The sequence below is a fragment of the Mustela erminea genome, chromosome 9, assembly GCF_009829155.1.
Source record: "Mustela erminea isolate mMusErm1 chromosome 9, mMusErm1.Pri, whole genome shotgun sequence".
In the NCBI taxonomy this organism is placed as follows: domain Eukaryota; kingdom Metazoa; phylum Chordata; class Mammalia; order Carnivora; family Mustelidae; genus Mustela; species Mustela erminea.
The window spans coordinates 36,764,937-36,790,086 of NC_045622.1; the positions used below are offsets into that span (position 1 = coordinate 36,764,937).

Here is a 25,150-nt window from a genome sequence, read left to right on the forward strand (position 1 = left end):
CCCACCGAGCAGAGAGCCCGATGCGGGGCTCCATGACTGGAACCAAAGGCAGAGTTAAACCACTGAGCCACCCAGGTACCCCCCACATTATCTTACTTTTGAGAAGTACCCCAATTCTTTTTAACTCTTTTTAAGAACTTTTTAAGATCTCCACTTAAAAAAAAAATAAAGGCAAATAAAAGAAAAATCCCCTGACCACAGTATGTAATAATAGTAAACACTTATGTAGCATTTCTTATAGGTTAGGCATTGTTCGAAAGTTTTACATATAGATCATTTAGTCCTCAAAACAACTCTGTGACTAAGCTAATATAATATCCTCATTTTCAGAACAGAAGTTTGTCCATAGATTGGCTAAGTAAGTACAGCAAGGTCACAGTGTGCAGAGACCAGAACATCCTCTATATTGTGGAGCTAACAGCAAACATTTTCTGAGACCTTACGAATGTTCTAAGCATTTTGTTGAGAGCTATAGTGCATTATCTCATTCAATCTATGTAGCATTATGACCTTGTCTCAGAGACGAGAAACGGAAATGTAGAGAAATTAAAGGACTTGCCCAAGGTCACGTGTCTCACAAGGGGCAAAGTCAGTACTCAACGTCTCAAGCATGACTCTAGGGCCAGGGCTTTTAGTCTCTACATGATAATGTCCATCAAAGAAAACACTTTCAATGTCCTTCTACTATTGCCATATTCCCTGTGGTCTCTTTCTCCTGAAGTTACAATTAGAATGGGTACATGGGCAGAATTAAAGATTGGGGTTAGCAGCATAAAGGACATAGTAACCTGCTTAGACATCTGTCCTCCAACTTGTGGGATACACACACACATACATATAATCCCATTGTACACACATACCCATTTGGATCTTAGTGGAGTATGTGTTCTTTGGATAATGAGCTCTGGTAAGAATTTTCTTGGTGGAGATGTGGAGGGGGTTGGTGAGGGCATGTACCTGTGTATGATTTTCCTTGCATCTGATCCCTGTCCTCAACATTGGTTGTACCTTAGAGAGGGCAAATTTATTTTTGATTCATATTCTGTGATAAAGGTAAGAATGGCAATCAACAGATTAGTGATTGAGATGCGGAGGAAACTTTATAGAGGCTGCAAAACCCTACATATGGCAAAAAAGATAACATAAATACAGTGGCAGAATGTAACCCCCAGGGAGTAAGAGTGACCTTGGCAAAGTAGAGAGTACTCCAAACCCTAATAGCAGGTACTGGGCTCCAGCAAAAGGAGCTTAGTGTGACCAGATCACACAATTTTTCAAGAGAAACTGGAAATTTAGATTTGGGGTGTAAAATCTCCTCACTTGTAAAAATTTTAAAGTAATTTTTTTTTCTCAAAAAAAAAAAAAAAAAAACAAAAAACAAAAAAACCCCTGTGCTGGCTCACATTGTGGAGGCAAACAACAACAAACCCTACTATCCGTAGGCCTCTCCCCAGACGTCTGCTTTGTATGGAATTAAATTCAGGGAACTCTGAAATGGGAAATTACGAGAAACAACGGACAGAAATTTGGATCTTGGTAGAATAGTGGTTCTTTGAAAAATGAGCTTCAGTAAGAATTTTCTTGGTGGGGGTGGGTGATTCTGGGCGTGGGATGGAAATGAGCACAAAAGCCATAGCCCGTTTGGATCAGATCCTCTTAATTTCTCCTTTGGAGTAGTAATGGTCTTGGGCCTTGGGAAAAAAAAAAAAAATAGCAGGAATCTAATTAACAGCTCAAAGGGAGCAATCAATTTACAATTGTGTGAAGTGCAAATTCCTTTGTGCACAAAACAAATTACAGTATTTGCAAATTTGTAAATAATGCAGCACTTTCTACTATCCAAATGCTTTGGGTGCCCCAGGGAGAAGGAAAAAGAAGTCTGAGAAGGCAAAATGTTAGAAAATGACCTATTGTCTCAAGAAATGGAATTTTAAAAATATCTTTAGCAATTGATTTTTTTCAATTGAATCCTTATTTAGGAACTATAATGGGGCCCAGTTCTTAGGTCAGTAGGAGAATATCTAGAGAAGTAAACAATTTCAAGTCCAAAAGTCACAGCATGTTATTAACAGGGTACCTTCTTTCAAAATTACTGAACAGGAAAAATGGCCCCCAACCCTCCCTACACATTGAGTTTCTGGCAAGAACTTCCATTTTATAAAGGCAATAGCAAGGCCCAGTCATAGTAATCATTATGTTCAATGTCAGACAAGGAATTGGTGACAGATAACGACATGAATCCAGCCAATCTGCTCTGAAGCAATGGTTTTGTGAAATGCTCAATTCACAAATCTTTACTGGGGCCCTTTTATAAGATGCTATCACTGTTATTCGAGATTCAAAAGATACCCTGAAGAATGAATGGTGTATTTAGGAAAGTAGCACATTATTTTTTTCCAAGATTTTTAAATCTTGGAAATAAAATAAATCATTATTCTTTTCCAAGATTTTTAAAGCACTTCTGTACCTGTTGAGCTAGGAATTGAGAATACAAAGTAGAGGCACCTGGGTGGCTCAGTCAGTTAAGCGTCTGTCTTCAGCTCATGTCATGATCCCAGAGTCCTGGGATCAGCCCTGTCTGCTTCTCCCTCTTTTTCTGCTGCTCCCCGCCCCAAATAAATAAATAAAATCTTGAGAGAAGAAGAAGATGAAGATGAAGAGAAAAAGAGAATACAAAGTAAATGTAACTACATCCCTGCCCTCAAGGTGTTCAATCTAATGAGAAAACAGAATTTAAGCCAATCATTTCAATACTGAGATTGTGCTAAAGAAGAGATAAGAGGGTGACACCATAGACACTTGGACAAGTGCTTGACTCCACCGGAAGATCTTTTTTTTTTTTTTTTAATTTATTTATTTGACAGAGAGGGAGATCACAAGCAGGCAGAAAGGCAGGCGGGGGTGGGGGGCATGGGGGGGGGGAGGAAACAGGCTTCCCTCCAAGCAGAGAGCCCGATGTAGGGCTCAATCCCAGGACCCTGAGATCATGACCTGAGCCGAAGGCAGAGGCCCAACCTACTGAGCTCCCAGGTGCCCCCACCAGAAGATCTTTCAACAGGAGATGAAAATCACTAGGCAGAAGGGTGAGGAAAGCATTAGAAGTGGAGGTAAGTGGACTATTTATGGTCCTGAAGCTGGCAAATGACAGTTCAGATGTGTGCTTTCCAAATGATTCTCTCCCCTGTGTTCTCATTCACTGTGGGATGAGTGCAAATTGGTTAAACCTATTCACAAAATATTTTAGCAAATTGCAACAAGAGCCTTAAAACATATTCACATCCATTCAGTTAGAAATTCCATATCTAGGAATCAGAGGGGCTGCCAGAAACTTATGTATGAGGAGGCTTATCATAGCATTATTTATAACCATGAAGAACTGGAAACAGCTTCTATGTTCAATAATGGGGTAATGGCTAAAGAAGTTATGGAACGTCCTATGTGTGTGGGGTAGGTGTATCACCTTTTAAGAAATATTTCAAAACAAGCAAAAGTTATTTCTAAAAACAATGTCAGTTAATAAAGTATCATCCTAATTTTGTAATAAGAAAGTAAAATGTAGTTCTCAATGTTGGTTGTAATTTTCACCCATATCTTACTTTTCTGAAGGTCTTTCTTATTTTATACATACCAGACAACAAAAGGGAGGAAGTTTCTCCTTATCCTGTATGAAATCAAAAGAACTGCTTTTTGTTTTCTTCCCTCTTAAGAGTGTGATCCAGGATTCACAAGTCACTTTCTTAAGTCATATTCTCTTTTTGCTATCCGAGCTGGTTAGAAAAGAGAAGGAGATGAGGTGAAAAGTGGAAGAGAAAGGAAGGATCCAGAAGTTGAACACTGACATGAGCACAGAGAAGGACGGTGGGAGAGTGGGGCTTATGAGGACCAAAAGAAAGGGTGAAGGTTGTGTGCTGAGTTACTGCATTGAAGATGTTAGGGGTGAATCATAGACACATATAAAAGGGTTCAATATAAGAAATGTCACAATGCAGCACACCCTTAAATGTCAAATAAATGTCCCTCTGGATAATCTATGTTACAAAAGTTTGGAGGAATTTGGTGGAGAGAGCCATTTTTTGGTCACCTGCATGTATCAATGAAGCTATTCCCCTAAAACCTCCCTTTAGCCATCTTTGTCAGAGCAAACAAAGGTGTAGATTACACTCTCCTAGCCATCCTTTCTGGGGAACTTAGTTATGGAGAGCTCAAAGAACATCATTGTGAAGGGATTTTAACTACTAAGAGGAAAAGTTATACGAAAAACATGATTGAAACCAATTTGAATCTAAAATACTAAGAGAAAATTCAATCTCTGCACAAAAAATTCACTTCACCCTTCAATATCTCCTATCCTTTAAAATGTATTCACATAAAATCTGCTTTACAAGAGAGAACCAGCCAGGAACATAGCCCAAGAAATTTACCACTAAATGGGGACACATATGTGTTTCAGTTCTTAGGAAAACTGTGCCTTGCTAACTTTCTCTCTGGATTTCTCCGTTCTCTGCATTGAAGAGCAGGTGGTGATTTCTCTCCTTACCTAATCTTCTTGCTGTTACAGTTTCTGATTGTTAAGCACCTTCCCCACACCATTGCTATTCTAGGTTATATATGTCTACAACAGCATCAAGGGATCTTTGGCTATTACTAGTTAAATGGATCAACACATTTACCCAACCACAAAACTCAGACCCTTCAGGGGTTTTCCAGTCGATTTTAATTTAATCAAACCTGGCACTGGCAGATTTCCACTTCCTTTGTTCCTTGTGTAGACTTTGGTGTATGTGTGTTGGTCTCTAAAAGGGACAGAGGAGGCAGCTGTTGAAAAATGAGATTGACAGTTTTAACCACACAATTTGGTCTAATAGCTTTGATATGCTAAACTTGCTAGCTCCTCCAAGTGTACCTTTCTGATGTTGCATTACAACACCACACTGAATCCCTAAGGAAACCAGGGTGGTTTTTTTGTTTGTTTGTTTGTTCGTGTGTGTGTGTGTGTGTGTGTGTGTGTGTGTGTGTGTGTTTTAATTAAAAAGAAAAGGAAGAAAAGAAAGAAATGCAAACCAGTGAAACCGTTCTTTTACATCATCTCCAGATTCATTCTGCGGACCGCAGGCCTTCACAAATCCCGGCCCACTAGAGACCTTTAAAAAAGGAGAAGCTGAGAATACAGATCATGTTCTGAAGAGCGAAAACAGGTGATGTCATAACGCACAGTCCTGTGTGGTCACAGCCAAAGGCGGGTGGGGAGCTCGGGCTCCAGTGAGCACGGAGCTCCGCGCCAGTGGGTGAAGCAAGTTGTCTCCGGGGCCAGGAGGACACCGGTGGGGACCCGGCACCAATCAGGTTCTCGCTCGGCGCCTGCCTTTGTTCTCACTGGGGAGCAGGTTTCCGGGCGTCTCGCGTCGGGAACCCGCATTGGACCCGCACGCGCGTTGCTGGCCTCCTCGAGAAACTTGGCTACCCCTTCGCCTGTCCACCCCCCTCCAAACTCTGCCAGCCAGAGCTTTCCCCAAATACATGTGCCCTCTCTCCCTAGAGCGTGGACGCCAAAATCCTGACTCACCATTTTTAGCTTTGGAAGAGGCAAGTCCAGCCCAATAGTTTACATACGATTTGTTCTCTGAACCTTTCTTCCCGGGCAAGGCTCTGTGTTCTCCATGTTTCTGATCAACTGTCTCAGAAAGGACCGTTGGGTGAGAGGATAAACCTGTGTTTTGGGCCCTTTCGTGCTGGACAAATAAAGGAACTTTCACTGCTGAAAGGACTGCGAGAAGGTACTTCAGATGGAGGAGGAAACCGCTAAACCCGAGGTTTTGTGTCCACACCACCCCCACAACTCAATTAGTGGGGTAAATATATCTCAGACGTCTACCCCTATCCCCCTCCCCACCCAAGACTCAGGTAATTGGTCTTTTGCAAACCGAGGCTCAAGCAAGATACATGATGCAGAAAGTTCTCTGGGATCTCTGGATGGCAAGCATTACGTGACTGCAGTCTTCTTTACAGCTAAGCTAAGATTCTGGCTAAGAGAAAGCCTAATCACTGCCCTGATAGTGTGAACGTTTTAGCTACCGCCTCTCTCCCGTCCCCAGCCTTTCTCAAGAAACCAGGAAATATTTAGCTCAGTCTGAGACCCTCTAGCGAGGCTCTAGCTCCCAGTTTTTTATCTCACTCTCCTTACCATTTTTGCAGGGACCTAGAGAAGGGGGCGTGGCTTGTCTTCGGGGAGGGGCAGGGCTTCCAGGGATGTTTTGCATACGACACACCCTCTTCCTCCTATTGGCGGAGCAGCACAAACTGTATTCCCTTCCACCCGACTACCTAACTAACCCGCCATCTCTCTCCAGTTCCGAGCCTCGGAGATAAACTTAACTTGCCCGGAGATTCAAGGCTTCCTCGGCCTCTGTGATTGGCCGGCGCGGCTCCCAACCGGGCTCTGGTTGCTCATTGGCTGCGGGCTAGAGGCCCAGGGGCGTGGCCGGGGCTGTCCGAATGGCGGGAGGGGGCGGTACCGGAGCGTGGAGGTGGTGAAGGTGGTGGGGAGGCGGGGGCGGGGCCGCACTGAGGCGCTGCGGCGGCGGCGGAGGCGGCGGCAGCGGTGGCGGCTGCTCGTCCTAGCCTGGCGGGGGCGGGGGTCTGGAGGATGGGGGCGGGAGGAACAACGGGCCGGTGAGGAGCCGCCGCCGCCGTCTCCGCCGGCGCTTCGGCAGCCGCCGCGGTGGTCGCCTCGGGCAGCGCCGCTCGTTCTCGGGCCGTCGCCTGCCATCCCGACATTCTGCCCGGCGGAGGCTGAGGCTGAAGCGCAGCCGGCGGCAGGGGGACGGTCCGACCCCGCAGCGGCGCGGGCGGCCGCAGTGATACCCGGCCCCGGCCCCGCCGTCCGTCTTCGCCTTCGGCGCCCACAGCCACGATGAACCGGGGCGGCAGCAGCCCGTCGGCCGCCGCCAACTACCTGCTCTGTACCAACTGCCGGAAAGTGCTGCGGAAGGTACGGGCTCGGCCTGGGGTCCAGCCCGAGAGGGGCGCTTCCCGCCGCCAGGCTCGGGCTGCTCGGCCCCGGGGCGCACTGTTGGGGCGAGGCTCAGAGGGATCCCCGGGCACCTTCCCCACGCCGGGACCGAAGAAGGGGGCGTGGGTTGAGGGTGGAGGTTTGCACTGCTGCGTTTTATCTCCGCCGGGACAGATGCTAGTCCCGAGGGGTTGGGGATTTTTTTCCCACCGATTTTCTTTTTGCTGCCAGTATTCTGTTTCTCGGCTCACCTCCCTGCCTTGCCACCTCCGGCCTGCTGCTCGGGCGGAGAGAGGGAGCGATCCTCCTCCGGGTGCTGTGGATGGAGGTCGGTGCGGAGTCTGAACAGCCTGGTCTGGTCTTGAGGAACCTGGCTCCCTCTTTGCTGTGTGGCCAACTCTTGGCGGGGGTGGTTTTTGTTTATTCGGTCGTTTCTGCCTTCCTTGGGCGCTCTCCCTTAACACGCCTTTTTGCATTCTCCTGACGGCAGTCCTGTGTCTGTAGTTCAGTCTTAAAAGGAACTGGTAAAGCAGCTTGAACTTTATGCCCATGGGAAATGCTATTCGACCTTACAGTTCGTCTGGGTTTGGGGGAGGAGGAGACCGAGGTGGACGCGGGTTATCACTCCTCAGCAGTCGCCCCCCCCCGCCCCCGCCCCGTGTAGGTCCAGAAAAATCAGGCGTACAAATCAGCTCATTGCTTCCCTGAGTGTCTGATAGAAAGTTTACTCCAGAATTGTTTAGCTTACTTGGCTTAATCACTCCGTTAAGGGGTGGGGGAGGGGAATGAGAAGATGTCGCTTTAGACCGAGAAAAGCTTTTAATCAGACTTGAACGGCCTCCACTGGGTAATATAATAATCACTTTCTTTTTCTCCAAACTGTATTTTTACATTTCATTAAGCGGAAACAGTAGTTGAGGTGCTTCTGTTTGTCCAGTACAAATGAATTAAAATTGCTGAGCTGTGCAAATGCATCGGGACTGAAAGACTAAGACGAATACGGCACCGTTTTTAGTCAGTTTCTCCAAATACAGTGCAATTGGGACTGTTATTTATATATTAAAAATAGAAAGAAAGCATGTAAGTAAGCAAGCTCAAATATTTGCGCTCTTTGTCCAAAAACTGTTTTTCTTCCTCTGTGGGTCAGGCCAAGTGCCAATCAAAGTTGTTTTTCAAGCTTCTTTTCCCTGCAGTAGGGCTGCTGCTTTTTCCCCCCACTATTTTGAGAGCATGAAGAAAGCAAAAGGATTGCAGATTTGAAGTTAATCGAACGGTTAAATATGCCTTAAATTGTGTTTATTGGATATGTTTCTCTTGAAACAGATTTTTATTAAATGTGCATGTTGCGTATGTGCAGTTATTTTTTTCCATAAACTCTGGGATCAAATTACAGTTGATACTTGCTCAGCTCATTGTAGGGCAGCTTGTGAGAAATGTAATGGATCAGAAGTGCAGATCAGCTTAGTTGAATGTTAACTCTTTCACTTCAGGGTCAGATGTCATATGAAACTAGCTTTTTAAAAAAAAATTATTATTATTATTTCCTGACTTCAAAAGTGGTAAGTTATGTTTTTAACATGAAAAAATTGTTGGTTGAGACACATCTGATTAAACTCAGGCCTGGTTAAAATAACAGCTAGTTGTTTTGTTTTGTTTTAACTGAATAAGGAACAAAAGGACTATATTGACTTTGACTTTTTTTTTTTAATGGCTCTGGCAATTTGGTAGGCTAATAAAAATGTTTGGAGGTGATATTACACTTCAAAATCTAGTTTTTCTTTAAAGAGAACCATGGCTATGGATCCATCACTCTTTGCTGGCATTCTTTATATCTTTCTCTTAGCTTTTAAGAAACTTATTTCTATTTGCCTAGAAAGAACATCCTCATTTCTAGTCATTCTTAAAAGAAAGAGGTATATGGAAAATGGATATTCACCATTTTCATATTTTGTAATTGCTATGTACCTCTGCCAATATTCCAGCTTTTAGTAACTCCAAGGTATTTAATATTGATTCATGCAGTAGCATGAAATAACTTTAGATGGAAATGGGATTGTTTGAGCCAGTTATGACATGACTTGGCAATATTTGTAGCTTTTAAAGAGTGCTATTCTTAAGTGCTCTTAAAAGATACCAAGTGTTTAGCATTTTAAATTCATCATTCTAAAAATAGCATGTAAGAGTTTATTTCTAATAAAGATGATTTTCTTTTTGATAGAAACTATATAACTTTAAAATTCATCTATAACTCTAAAAGTGTGATTCTTTGAATTTATCTTGTTTTCCACTTAATAAAGTGTTCAGTAATAACCAAGTGAGTCATAGCATTTTGAATTTTAGTTCAGTTCATAATGAAGAATGAAACTCATGCACACCCAGTGTGAATTACTCTTTGCTGTTATAATCCTCATTAATGATGGGGAAAGAGTCACCTTTTATGTGGCATGAAGCTTTTTTCTTTAAGTAGCTTAATTTGTTGCAATGTGTTGAATTTGGAGGGAGGGGACTTCAAAAGGAACTGGATTCACCTTCAGTGAAATAACTTGGTTTAAACAATGTCCGAAAATTGAGTTATATATTGTATGAGAGTCACATTCATTATTAGAAGTGCTTTTACAGTTTTGATTCAGTGTCTTCCAAAGTAGAAAGACTTCTTAAAATATTGAATATGCCTAATTTGGTAGCCTAGGTTAGTAAAAAGAATATATTTCCCATACAGGGAAACAAATGAAGGAACAACAAACTATCCTCACATCTATAACTCTTTCTAAGTTCTGTTATCAATGAAATAATTCAATAAAGTTTTTAATAAAAAAGGAAATGCTTCCACTTACTTGGGAAAGTTAATGAATTCTGAAGTAAAATACATGTTTCTTGAAGAAATTCTGGTGACAACTGGATAAATTTCAAAGTGGAGTACCAAACTGCATTAAGGTAGGTAACTGTCAGTCCACTAATCTTCTGATGAATGAAAGGGGGCATATTACAATGTTTTTGAGTATGGAGCTGCTAGTACCAGTAAAGTGAATAAAACTGCACTTTAACATTTAAAAATTCTTTATGTGTTTAGGTAGTTCTAGAGATAGATTTTTGTTGGGTATTGCATTTTTCCACTTTGTTTCTATAATCAATTATTTTGGCAACTTTTTGGTGGTTTTTAAGCGAAAGGACTCCAAAAATAAAATGGGAAATACTAAATTGAACCATATGAACCTCACTTTTATAATTAAAATTGTCAGTTAATAGCAATTTTATAAGGTTCATTCAGTAGAATGTAGAATGTAATTGCTTTGGCTGATTTTTGTAGCTGTACTCTTGGTTAATTAGGTTTCTTATATATATATATTTTGATTGTCAAAATCAGTTTTTTACTAATTTATCTTTTTACTTATTTTATCTTAGTTATCTTAACTAGGTAGAGATGAAGCAGTGAATATATGATAGCAAACCATTATACAATGGTTTTCAAGCTGCTTTTTAGGAAGCCCTAAAATGCCTTTTTAAATACAAATACACTTATTCTTAAGTCATAACTTAAAAATACAGCTACACCAAAATATGTTTTACCAAATTTTAACAAATTGTTTTAAAAGTTATCTTTTGTTACAAGATTATTATGTGCAGGCTGTGAATTAAAGCTTGTTCTGCTATGCTTATACATGTATTTGAATCTTTTTGTTAATATGCTATTGGTAAGAAAGATGGTTAAAAAAAATCCTTCCTACATGTATCTACTCATGTTATATTTCTGCTGTTAGAGTTTTATTTGTTAACAAACTTCTTGTTAACAGTAATTGTTACTTCATAACTAAAACACATTAAAATCATTGTTTTGTATATTTATATGTTGCATAGTTCAGATCCAATTGAAATTTCATTTGTAAAAGGGATTCTGTTACTTCTCCCACCTTCCCACCCCCTGGGAACTGCCAAAACATACCTTCTAATGTAGTGATGGGGGAAGCCACTAGATGTGCTCATGGTCTCTCATAGATCTTGTAGTTTGGTACATCTCTGGCAGGTCTTTTAATTTGGGGCAAATTAGTTAATTTCCTTGAAGACAAATTTTTTTCTGTAAAATGTAGATAATTTCTGTTTGACTTAAAGGTTGCTGCATAGCTCAAGAGAGAGAATGTGTTAAAGTGCTTTGTAAACCATGAAGTGTAACTTACAAATATAAGAAACATATGAGCCGATTTATTTTTCCAGGTCACTGTAGTTCTTTGTGAGTTACAGCAATATATTTCAGTACATAGTGAGTAATTTGGTTAGTCTTCACTTTTCTGTCCTTTTTAACTATAATGTCTGTAAATGAGAGGTAAAGATACTATGCTTTGGTAAGAATGATCAACATACTGGTTTTTGATTTGCATATTTCTATTTATACCTACTCCTCCCCCTCTTATGTACTAATCCAGTGCATTGCTTTTATTTTTTCAATAATTAGATAAAATGAAATCGCCTTTTCAACACTTCGGCAGATGAGGAAAATTAGTAGTTTGAAAGGACTAAAAAGTCAAAGATGACTATATTTAATAAAATTTGAAGATATTTAGGGTAAAGCAAAGAATAGTTCTAATTTAGGAAAAGAGTTACGGGAGGAAAGGTGTCAGTCTCTTCTCCCCATCTCTGCCCCATTTTTCTTTTTTGAAAGTATTGGGTAATAACTCAGGTTTTGTCTAGACTTTCATTCACTATTTTTAGAGTGCTTTCACATTATCTCAGTTGCTTCTCACAGAAAATTTAAGTGCTGTGACCTCTATGCTACAACTAGTAAAAGAGTCCATTTAATTCTTAGAACCACTTCTGTAATAAAACAATATTCTTATGGTCCCCTGAAGTATTGAAGCTACCAGGGAATATCTTCAGCGTCTGTTAACGGCTCTAGATCCCCCAAACACTCCACGTGGCCATTCTTTTTCTTTGTGGCAGTGAATGTCGTCAGTGGTTCTTCAATGAGTAAAAATGCTCATTTTTGAGCATATGTTTATCAAAAGCCTACATGGGTAAAAGATCCATTGGAAGTGCAAGCTAGGCAAATAGATTTTAATAGGATAGAGAAGGTTCAGTTTCCTGATAGGGTTTCAGATTCCACGTTGTAAGGGACTATTAGGAAACTCAGCTTGTGGAGTTTTGGTGTGCTATCAAAGAAGCATATTCACAGTTAACTCCTTCATTTCCCGACTTCTTAATGTGTGTGTGAGGCCAGATTTTCCTCTCATACTTCAATCAAAACATTGCAACAGATTGAATACAGAATCAGATATAAAATTCAGCTGTCTTCTATTAAACAGATACTAAAGAGATCTGCAAGCCATAAATGTCACCCTGCTCACTATTTTTTTGTTTTGGAAAATAAAGTTATTTTCCTAAAAATATGTGCCTTATGTTAACATGTAATGGATTTATTATTTTAAGTGAATTAACATTTAACATTTTCTCAGTTTAAATTCCTAATACAGTAAATATTGACAGTTACAACCCATACACAAACAAAATCTCTTTGGTTCCCTCTGAAATTTTTAAGAGTGTGAAGGAGTTCCAAGACCAGAACATTTGAGAACTGTTGAGCCAGAGCTCATATACATGTATGGTGCATATAAATGTAATTCTCAGGAATCTATGGGGAAAACAAAAGGCAGGTACCGCTCACAGAAAATGTAGATGAGGCCAACCCAGTCACCTCTATTCTGTGTGAGGATCACTTGCAGAGGCTGCCTAGCACCTTTTCAGTGACATCGTAGAAGCTTCTCCACTCTCACAGTAAGGGTAAGGCTAACTAGAAATGATCTTTACTTTTCGTGAGCATCCCCTTACCTGGTAAAAACCAGGGAGGGGGACAAACGTCTCTGGCTCTGAGAGAATATTCTAAGTACTCGGCAATGAAGAATGGTCAGATCCAAAGATTATGTCCATTGTGTTCTAATCAGTTGACTCTTGGCTGAAAAGGAAGGGTTCAGAGTAGCCAGGTTAGCCTTTTTTCTTGAAAGTTGAGACATGTGGGAGAAGCAACAGAAGAAGAAGAGACAAGAAAGAATCAGAGAAGTATTACTGTAGACTGCTGATAACAAGCATTGCTAGAATAAAGAAAAAGAAAACCACCACTGTAGATAGGAATTAGGACAGCTCTGAATGTGGGAGTCCCTAAATACTGCAATCCTCAAAGGTAGGGCGTTTTCTATTTTGTGTGTAGGGGGTGCAGGTTACTCTGTCCACACAAGCTACAACAGACAGCCACCTGCCATTCAGTGTGGTCTTGAAGGCATGGGCATAAGGCTCTATTTATTTGATTAGATCTAGTGAGACCTGTAAATGACTACCAGTATCTAGACTATCCCTACGATACCACTGTGGTGGGGGGCAGGGATGGGGGAGGAGATGGGATTCACCCATATACAGTAAATACATGGCAAAACCAAAATGATTGGTGATGTTCCCACACAGTTACCTTAAGTGCATAAGTAGATGAGGTATAAACTACTTAAAAATATATATCCTATACCATCTAAGTCTACAGTTAACATGTAGAATTCCGATTTGTCTTTCAAAAATCTTCAGAGCTTGTGACATCTCCAAAGTGTTTCCTGATCTTTAAACCGCTTTCCTTCTAGCTCCTCAGGACTGCTGTTCTGCCCAAATATACTGCATTTATCATACTTACCACATTAAACTGTAATTAACAATTATTTGCATATATCTTTCCCCTACTAGGTTTCTTCATATTTGGGATCTAGTTAACAAAGTTTATTTTTAGCAAAATTAGAATTCTCATTTAAAGATCTGTTGCTCTTATAAACGTTGGCAGTATGCTTATATTGAACATAATATAATCTGATAAAATGAGAACTTTTCTCATTTTCCGGAATAGGTTTGATATTTGTCTGATATGTCTGGTCTTTACAGTCATATTTTGTTCTCTACGAAGAAAGAACACTTGAGTTCAGTGGCAAAGATGACTTTACCATCTTCATGACCATGGGAATGTTTCAGTGAAATAAGCTATGTTTTGGAGGGAGTTCAGATAGGGGGCTGGAATGTCAGTTCACTAAGAGGGTCAGGACAATGGCCTTAGCTATTGGTCTTTTTCAGAAATGTAAAATAGCCATTGCTTTGTTATGGACATATACTCTACCTCCTGGAATGTGCTAGGTTCGTAAGGGATGGCAGTTTTGGGGTACTAAGGACCTACCTTCAAACTCCCAAGATTCGCTGTAGGCCCCCTTTCTAAGGTTCTTTTCACATATTATTCCAGGGAAGCCTTTCCCTCTTCCACTTCCCCCAAGCCCTTTATTTTGGAAATCTCCCAAGCCAGCTGTGATCCCCTTGGCCAGCAAGCACTCCCTTGGTAACTGAACCAGACAACTCTTCCTGGGCCTGGACTGCCCCTTAGTTAGCCTTTACTTTTTTAGATCCACCCAGAAGTGAGTCACTTTTTGGTCTATGGGCCAGGATATTGACTGCGCCCGGAGGGACACATGAATATTATGGGATGTTTCATGGTGGTTTGGAATAACCTTGCATTTTGTTGCTCAAAGCTTCCAATAAGGAGTAATGGGCATTTAACCTTAGATTTCATAAAGAATGTATTAAACGTATCATACATGAATAAGGGTGAACAAGTATAAAAATGGCTGATTTAGGGCCATGTTATTTCTTGCACCAGAGATTTCTTAAAGTGTAAAATATACATTTGAGTGAGACTTATTTTTTCTACTAATTAACAACTACTTGTAGTGGAGGTAGGTATATGTTCTCATTCCTAGGTACATATTTTATTTTTACATCTCCCTCTCTCGCAAAGATGAAACTAGTTGCTTGAAGAAATGGAATTTCTCTTTCCAATTATAGATATAGGCTGAATATTGAGAAGGCTGAAATTAACCTCCTGGCTAACTAAAGCTGGATTCTGTGAAAGATTATTGTAATTACCTGCGATCATAACCCTTAGTCTTGAAGTGCATTTTATAATGACAGTAATGATACTAGCTTTTTTTTTTTTTTTTTTAAGGTTTTATTTGACAGAGAGAGGGAGCACAAGCAGGGGGAGCAGCAAGCAAAGGGAGAAGGAGAAGCATACTCCCTGCTCAACAGGGAGCCAGATACAGGGCTCCACCCCACATGCCCAACTGACTGAGCCACCCAGGCGACCCACTGGCTTCTTTTGAATACCTCCTGTGTGCCATAAACTTAACTATATAAGCCCTGCATATGTATCACATTTAATCATCATGATGATTCGATAAAGAATTATTACATTTTATGGTTGAAGAGTTAGGGCTCAGAGAGCTTTAATTACTTGTTTAAGGTCATAGTACCAATAGGTGGTAGACTCAGGATTTGAAACCAGGTCTATCTCCTTATACAGATACAAACACTGAATTTCCTTAATTCACACGTTTTCTTTATGGAACAAGTTTTACAAAATGTGAAATTAACAAAACTTACTAGGACTTGTTTCATCAAGAGATTAATAGGGATTTCAAATTCAGATATTTTCTACTTTATTTTTATATTAGAAATGCAAATTTCTTTAAAAGACTAAATAGATTGACAAACAAATTGAGATTCTCATAGAAAGTTTTGGCCTGTCTAGTTAGCTCGGTTACCTAGGTCTGTTAATTATTTGATCATTCTTCCTAATCCCAGGATGGATTTTTCCTAACTTTCCAGCAAACATTGACATTTCTTTTGCCAATCAGTCATTCATTAGTTCAGCAACACTGATGCATTCAATACTGCTGACATAGATCTTACAAAAGACATTGTCTAGAAACATTTTGAGTGTTTTGTTTCTGGAGTAGGACCTCTAAAGAAATGTTCTCAATTTTTAGTGACATTTTGCAGTAAAAAAGAGTTATTTAGGAAGATGTAACATAAATGCTCATTTCCACCATATTCCATATTGGCTTTCTGTGGTAAGGAAAAAATGATGCTAGAAGGAATCCCAGATCCTGGGACTGGTGTCCAGCCACTGGCCTCCCCTTACCTACCTTTTGTATGTGACATCTACAGAAGACTTACAGAGGAGTTACCATTGTTACAAAGGGTTTATGTTGGGGGGAGGAGTTTGTGGGAAGATGTGGTCCTGCTATTTGTAAATTAGAACTCTTGAGAGTCTCTCCATAGAAACACAGTAAGATATCTAGTTAGTTACTATTAATATTATAGTTCTATCAACACGCCTTTACTCATTAGCTTGGAAACCTAACCACTAGGTATAACATTGTCTCCAGGGGAAATTGCATTCCAAAATCTAAGTAACTGCTTCACTGGAGGGCTTTCCTAACTTAAATGCTTAACAGTAAAAAGGGTAAATGATTTTGACCAAAAATATTTTGTCATATGTTCCCTCTGAGACTATGTTTGGTTATTGTGTCTAACAGGAAAATTCCATGGATGCAGTTCTACCCAGTATTCAAGTAACAGTTGAAACGAAGAAGGGGATAAATATTGGGTAATGGTGAGGTGTTGGGATAACCAAGGGCCCAACATCAAGCTGGCTTATCCTTGCATGCTTTATACTTTCTTCCTCTGGCTCTGGCCCAAGCACAGTTCATTTTAAGCTGGGTGGGATATTTTTTTACTTTACATTTTGTCTTTAAGGTAATACAAATGGAAAAAAAAAATTTAACCCCTCAGGAAGTTTCCTTCTTTATATGAGATTAGGGATTTAGCTTGTATATCTTAATTTTTTTGGTATAAATTAATAAAGGAAAACACACCAAGCAAATTTACTCCACCAAAAGGGGATTAAAACAAAAATCACCTAAGCTAAAGGTATCTCAGCACTAAATCCCAAATAATATTCAAATTCTTTTCTATAAACCTTTTTGTATAATATATTAGCTGAAATTAGTGAATTCTTGGGGGGGGGTGCAGAATATCTATTTGTGTTGTACTTTTATTTTTTAATAGAGCATGACCTATATAATTAATAATCTTGTAAGCTATTGTTTTATATTGGGTAGCTATTAAGGTAACCACAAGGTCTAAGTTTTAATATTCTTTAGGCAAAGTGTATTGTTGAATACCCAAGACAGTATGAATTCATAAGTGTTCTTTTATGCAAGAGACCTACTTAGTATTTAGTGCCCTTAAAAATGGGGGAAAATATATGTTTAGGCAAATATGAATGTGAAAACAGTTCTTTTTTTCTGTAAAAATACATACATTGCCATTTTACACTTATTCTGTATCTCGATGTTACTACTCCTTCATGTCCTTCATACTTTTAAACAGGCAAGAAATGTAAAAGCTGTTGACATTTATAAACCACTCACATATTATATGAATATCTGTCATTCTTTTATATATTCATTCAGCAAACCTCAGATGCTCCTACCTGTTAAGTGCTGAAAACACAGACAGTGAGGACATCAGCGTTCTTGGTAGAAGCTGGGTGACGATACAGCCTACATCTGGATCTCCGAAAGAGAGCTTCACAATTATGCCCCTCATTTGACAGATGGTATAAATAGTGTTTGGCAAATTTCTTCTGCAGAGGACTAGATAGTGAATATTTTAGGTGAAGCCTAAAGTGAAGCCTAGGTGGTTTCTGTGCAACAACAACTCTGTCCTTGGATGGCAAAACCAGCCATAGACAACTCATAGAGAATAAGCATAAAATGGGATTGTATATATTTTTATCAAAAAAGAATTGTTTTTACATTTTTATTTGCCTAAACACATATTTCCCCTCATTCTTAAGGGCACTAAATACTATATCTCTTTCATAAAGGAATGTCTCTTTATGTGTCTCTTTCATAAAGTATGTCTCTTGCATAAAGCAATACTTAGGAATGGATGTGGCTTTTATTCTGATAAAACTTTGTTTATGGACACTGCAGTTGTAATTTTATATTATTTTCCCATGTCATGAATATGCTCTTGGGGTTTTTTTTTTCCAATAATTTAAAAATATAAAACCCAGGCAGTAAAAAAAGAGATGGCAGGCTGTATGTAGCCAGCAGTCTAGCTAGCTGACCTCTTGGTGTAGGGGACGTGCAAGGAAGTGGGCATCAGAGGCCTAGATTAGCTGACTTTTCTGGATTGTGCCTGCTCATTACTAACATATAGACAGTATATTACCTCCCTAAAAAAAGAAAAATTCCTATATCGTTCGAACTGTGTTTTCATTAGTGTGCAAAATGAATCCAAAGCTGACTATGAATAAACAGCAAATCTGCAAAAACATCTAATTAGAATGACTTGTCTTTAGTACCTGGTTAGATAACATAATTTGAATCTATCCAAAGTAAAATTACAAAAAATCTGTAAATACTAAATATCCTTGAAAGCACATTTGTCAGGCCATTAAACACATAAACACAGAGTCCCCTCCCCCTTTTTTTTAAAGCTCTTTTGCAGTAACTCCGTATCACACCTTGTTGTGGTTTTAGTAGGAGTACCATTATATATTCCACAGTCTTACATTTTAATTACAATTACATTTCAAGAATTTTGCAAAACCTAACTAACGAATGATTTGATTTGAGAGACCATAGTGCAAAACTGGCTGCTTAAGATTCTAAATGTGTTCTTTGTGCTGGTCAGAATCCCCATGTTAACATTTCAGAGCTCTGTCATCCATAGTGTCTTTGAGCTCTTGAGTGAGTAGAATATAGGATAGTTCCCTAGACGTTTCTTATGACTACAGATGGGCAACGCGACACGCATCATACTTTTTCTATAGTGAATTTTAAAGTGTTGAATTCATTGTCTTAATTTCTCCACCAACATTAACATAGTGGCATTCAAGAACTGTGTCATACGGTAAGTGAGACAAACACATACTCCAGAGCTGACAAGGGTAGTACCCGAGTGCTGGGATGGGCAGTATGTGCGAGGAGAGGGTAATTCAGTGGAAAAAAACCCCTCCCCTGGTGAGCAGAAGTGATGCCTGTCAATAATTCAAAAATGGAAAATCGTTAATTATTCAGGATACTTTTTAAGACGAAGAGTTTTAAAATTTCACACCGAGTATTTAGTCAGTGAATATAAAATGGCACCATTTACCAGGGTTGCACCCTTGTAAAAGTATCAGTATATGATGTCTTCCGTGGTCTTCAAATGATGTCTAGAGCAATGACAAAGCCAGTACCGAGTGCAAGATTCAGATCCTGAATCAGAATTTTCACTGAAGTGAAGATTGACAGACAAGCTATGCATTTTAATATTGTGTGCTTCATACTATATCTGGTAGGGAGTTCTTTTGACCAACTCTTGTTATGATTCTATATGGGAGAATTAAATTTATATAACCCAAGTACTGATATGTATGATTATGCTTATCTAGTTCTCTCTTATGTTATGAAGTAATCACTAATCTGGTGTTCTTAGTTTTATTTTTAAAGCATAATTGATATACATTATATTAGTTTCAGGTGTACAGCATAATGCTTAGACATTTGTATACCTTGCCAAATGATCACCACAGTAAGTCTAGTTACCGCCTGACACCACACAAAGTTATGACCTTGTTTTTTCCTTGTGATGAGCACTTTGAAGATTTACTTTCTTAGCAACGTTCCATTGTGCTGCCAGTAGTACAGTCACCATGCTGTATAGTCCATCCCCACTACTTATTTATTTTATAGCTGGCAATTTGTGCTGCTTTATCCCCATCACCAACTTTGCCCACCCCTCCACTGTCTTCTCCCCTGTATCTCTCCTCTCCACCCATCTAGTCTCTGTATGAGTTTGATTTTTTGTGTGTTCATTTATTTTTTTAGATTTCCAAGAGGTAACTGAAACCATACAGTATTTGTCTTCCTCTGTCTGACTAATTTCACATGGCATAATACCCTCAAGGTCTCTCCTTGTTGCAAAGGACAAGCTTTCAGTCTTTTTCGTGGCTGAGTGGTATTCCATTGTGTGTGTGTGTGTGTGTGTGTGTATGACATCATCTTTGTCCATTCATTCACCGATGGGCATTTAGGTTATGTCCTTGTCTTGGCTATTGTAAATAATGCTTTCGTGAACTAGAGATGCAGATACATTTTTGGGTGTTAGGCTTATTGTTCTCTTAAGATAAACACCCAGATGTGGAATTGCTGGGTCATATGACAGTTCTACTTTCAATTTTTTTGAGGAGCCTCCATACTGTCCTCTATAGTAGCTGTATCAATCTACATTCCCACCACCAATATACAAGGGCTCCCTTCTCTTGTCCTTTTAATGATAGCTATTCTGACAGGTGTGAGGTGATATCGCATTGTGGTTTTGATTTATTTGCATTTCCCTGGTGATGCGTGGCATTGAGCATCTCTTCATGTACCTATGGACCATCTGGATGTCTTTGGGAAAATGTCTATTTAGATCCCTGCTCATTTTTTAAATTGGGTTGTTTGGAGGTTTTTGTTACTGTATCAGTTTTTTATATACTTTGAGTATTAACCTCTCTTCAGATACATGATTTGCAAATATTTTCTCCCATTCAGTGGGTTGCCTGTTTATTTTGGTTTCCTTTGCTGTGCAGAAGCTTTTTAGTTTGATGTAGTCCCATTTGTTTATTTTTGCTCTTGTTGTCTTTGCCTTTGGAGTCAGATTAAAAAAAAAAAAAACAAGAATGATGTCAAAGAGCTTAACACCATTGTTTTCTTCTAGGAGTTACATGGCTTCTCGTTTTATATTCAAGCCTTTCATCCATTTTGAGTCAGTTTTTGTGTATGGATTAGGATAGTGGCCCAATTTCCTTCTTTTTTGTGTGGCTGTCCAGTTTTCCCAGCACCAATTTTAGAAGAGATTGTCCTTCCCCACTGTATGTTCTTGCCTCCTCTGTTGTAAAGTAATTGACAGTATATGCTTGGGTTTATTTCTGGGCTCTCTATTCTGTTCCATCGATCTACATATCTGTTTTATGCCAATACTATACTATCTTGATTACCAGAGCTTTTTAATAGATAAAATCAGGGAGTGTGATCTTTACTCTTTTCCTCAAGATTGCTTTGGCTGTTCTGGATCTTTTGTGGTTCCACATAAATTTTAGGACTGATGCACTTCGGTTTCTAAAACAAATCCTATGATGTAAAAGCAGCTATTCATGGAAAATAATTTACTTTTAATTGTTGGTAAGCTTTTAAAGGTAAGTACATCTATGTGTTTTTTTCTTTTGTTTCCTTTACTAATGGTCTTTATTAAAGTGATTGCAGAGACAATGTTTGTCACAGTGGCAAATGGAAAGAATTGATCATTAATGAGTGCCTTGATGATAACTCCATCTAACTTCAGATATTTATAGAAACAGTTGAATTTTTTAAAAAACTGAGTAAGAAACTCACTCAGAATCCTACTATCAGTATGCTATCAGGTGTTACAGCTTTTGCTTTAGAATGCCACTAAAGTCTGAACTTACCCTGCCTGTACATTTTAACAATTTTAGCTTTTAATAAACCACAGTGTTACCATTTATCAAAGGTACTCTGATGTCATGAGAATGAAGTAGTTTGTCTACCGGTACTTCTAGCTAGCTCATTACTTTGTCAGTGACAGGTATACATTTCATACCCATAAAATAGTAGAGGAGTATATTGTTATTATAAAAGGATACTTTTTTTATTCTATCTTTATAGTCATTTTAATGTTAGTGTTTATGGATAATCAACTATTTGACAGAGCTATAGAGCACTTGAAAACCAAAATGCAATGTGCTGTCAGTTGTAGATCAATTCTAGATTGATTGATAAGGGGTGTCTAAAATGAAAATGTAAGTCAGTGGGAAAGCTAGATTGAACTCCCAGAAATGTTGATACATACGTTTTCTGGATCATATGTAAATGCATAATTGGTTTACAGTTATTTCTAAGAAAAAATTTACATTCAATTACTAAGTTTCTCCGCACAAGTTTATAGTAGATAGTTGCTTTTCAAGGCCAGTTGAATCCACAGGAGATGCAACCTTCTTTTGTTGGTCAAGGGTTTGTTTTCCTGAATGTCATTGTAACCCCAGCAGCTGCCTAACCACTGGATAACAAGTGTTAGGAATTAACTTGGTTTTGATTGAATGGATATCCTTTCCAAATTGCTAAGATTGACTGTCCTCCCCCAGACCTACCCCTGAGACCAAAGCTGTTGTTTTATTTAAAATGGTTCCTTTGGGGAAATATGAAAGTGATATATTAACAGAATAATAATTCTGTAAGCTAATAAGCCTATTTAATGTCCAGGACAATGGTTCTTGAAGTGTGGTCCTGGAACCAGGAACATCAGCATCACCTGGGAGTTTGTTAGAAATGCACTATTTGGGGCCCTGACCCAGCTCTGCTGAATTGGAAATTTTGGAGGTGAGGCCTGCCCATTTGTATTGTAAAAACCCCTCCAGGAGATCCTGATGGGTCCTTAAGGGTCGAGAACCACTGGTCTACAGTTATTAACCAAATGCTTCTACAAATCAAAATTGTATGGGTTCATTTTATTTCCAGTATGCTTTATCGATTGTTTGAGAAATGGGGTAAGAAGAGGAAATTGTTTCAAATTAAGTCAGTATGAAATCCCTACTTTTTATGGATAATAAAGAGTATCAGCTCTAGAATCAGAAAGATTTCTTTGCCTGTTTAAAAAAATACAGATTTGAGACCATCTGGTACAACATGCTCACCCTAAGAAATATAATGTCTTATTTTATTGTTGCTGGATTCTGAACTTTAGCTTAAGGGAAAAAAAGAGTTGGGTTTTAGAAGCTGTTTTATGACTGAACTCAAATGAAAATATCTTTGGAAATTGCTTATTTATATAAATATAGTGTTTTAGTACCAACATTGATAGACTTGGATGGGTCTCACCATCTTAAATTATTTTTATTTCACAGAAGATTATAATTTTGGACCTTTTTTTTTTCTGAAACAGAAAGAGAAGTGATAATATTTGTCCTAAAGACAGGTTTAGTATTGAAAGATTTGAAGTTTTTGATTGTTTTGTTTGTTTGTTTGTTTGTTTGTTTTGTTTTGAGTCCCTTAGACAAATTTAAACATACCTGTAAATTATGGATATTCCTCTTTACCTATAAACTGGTTGCTTACTCTTCAATTACAGATGGGATATCAGAAAGCCAAATCAGGAAGTCTGAAAATTAACACAAAGGAAACTTACGGAATATCTCTTATACGTGGGCTTTCTATAAATCCAAAGGGTAAAAGGTTGCTCTTTGAAGGGAAAAATTGCTTCGGCCAGTTGTAGTTCTCTCTAGGATAGTAAATAGAAATAATTTTATCTTCTTATTTGGTTGCATATAATTTTGAGGTAATGGGAGTTTTTCTCTTATTGTCTCTAGCTTAGTGGTAAAATCTAACCTGTGTTGACCTTTCTCAAGAAAAATAACAAACTGTATTAAATTGCCCCCTACTCCTAAATTTCTATTTATGTGTTTGCTGCCCCCAGAACCATATGTAATTACTTAATTCTAACCCATGGAGAGTGATGCTTTTCTATTGACCACTTTTCTATCCTTCTGCGAGGAAAGGACTAATATAGTACCTTAAATAGAACTGTCTCCATGGCAATGGGCAGTCAGCTTTTGACTTTGAGACTCATAAAAAAGGAAATTTAGAAAGGCATTTTCATGGTCTAAAATAGCAGTGCAGCAAAAGGAAGGTATGAGAATATTTCCTGTCAGTTATTGCCTGTCTGATGAAGCTAGCATAACATGGTTTTTTTTTTTTTACATAGCACTTTTCATCTGAGCATTTCAAAATGCAATACAACAATCCTTCCTTTAATTAAGGAGCAATAATTATTATCTTCAGATTAATGGAAAATTTGAGCAACTCAGATACAAGTTTAGGATGGGGGCCCCTGCCTGAGGAAAATAAGGGTTGCTTAGCTCTAGTTGTAATTTTATTCTCATAAAGAATAAAAATACTAAATTATGGGTCATTCTTGATTATATTTAAATAGAATTCTCCGGGGAACACTGGAAGCAGTGACAAGATTAAAAATAAAAGCAACACTTCGTGCCTATTTTTTCCCCCAACTGCTTCCTATAATTTTGTGTCTACAGATCACTTAGGAGACTCCACTGGCAACCTGCCCGCCTTCCTTGTTCCCTCTTGCATCCATACCTACTTAAGAGGCAAAACTTTGGTTCTCACTGTCGGGCCACCTTGCCTTCCATAAAGGTCTGTGAGAGTGCTGTTTAGTAGGAGCTAAAGAATAAAACCACATTATCATCTGTAATCTTTTTTCTGTATGTATTTCCTTCTCAACTAAGCCTTATCTCAGTAAGGCTTCATTTCCAGATGAATGATCTCTTACTTTTTAAAGTATCATCAGTAAATGCTTCCTGATCTGAGGTTACTCTTAATAAGGGAATCAACTGAACAGATATGTGACCTAAATGCAGTAGTATACTGGACTGCTCTTGGGATTATATTTGTGCTTTGAAGTGAATAGTGAATGTATTGTCCGTAATAGGTTATTGAGTAGAAAAGGCTGGATTTATTTTTTTAAAGGATATCTTTTGACATCATATGACTTCGTACCATTTTCATTCTTAAAAAGGTAAAGAAACTAGAACGTGGACTCCAGGGGTGCCTGGGTGGCTTAGTCAGTTGGGCATCTGACTCTTTTTTTTTTTTTTTTTTTTTTTGAGAAATATTTATTTATTTTTTTTTCCAGCATAACAGTATTCATTATTTTTGCACCACACCCTGTGCTCCATGCAATCCGTGCCCTCTATAATACCCACCACCTGGTACCCCAACCTCCCACCCCCCGTCCCTTCAAAACCCTCAGATTGTTTTTCAGAGTCCATAGTCTCTCATGGTTCACCTCCCCTTCCAATTTCCCCCAACTCCCTTCTCCACTCTAAGTCCCCATGTCCTCCATGCTATTTGTTATGCTCCACAAATAAGTGAAACCATATGATAATTGACTCTCTCTGCTTGACTTATTTCACTCAGCATAATCTCTTCCAGTCAGGCATCTGACTCTTGATTTCAGTTCAGGTCATGATCTCGGAGTCCTGAGATCAAGTCCCACATTGGGCTCCATGCTCAGCAGGGAATTGGCTTGAGATTCTCTCCCTCTCTGACTCCACTCACACCCGCTCTCTTTCTCTCTCTCTCTCTAAAATAATTACTTAAAAAAGAAGTGTGGGCTCAAATTAGTAATGTCAATTCCTGGGTGATGGGATTGATTACTGGAAAT

At 38.9% G+C, this 25,150-nt stretch overlaps 1 protein-coding gene across 2 annotated transcripts in view; it reads left to right on the top strand.

Annotated features, from left to right (window-relative positions):
• The first annotated feature begins 6,558 nt into the window (after positions 1-6,558).
• SESN3 (sestrin 3) overlaps positions 6,559-25,150 on the top strand; it is a 74,611-nt gene continuing 56,019 nt past the window's right edge. Inside the window, exons 1-2 of one of the 2 annotated variants that reach the window (XM_032356431.1) lie at positions 6,560-6,988; positions 9,729-9,943. Coding sequence is in view for 1 of the 2 variants with exons in the window: in XM_032356430.1 (XP_032212321.1) it covers positions 6,911-6,988 (78 nt within the window). In the remaining variant the exon portion in view is untranslated. Of the gene's footprint in view, positions 6,989-9,728; positions 9,944-25,150 lie in introns of both variants that reach the window. The other variant, XM_032356430.1, reaches the window with a different exon arrangement.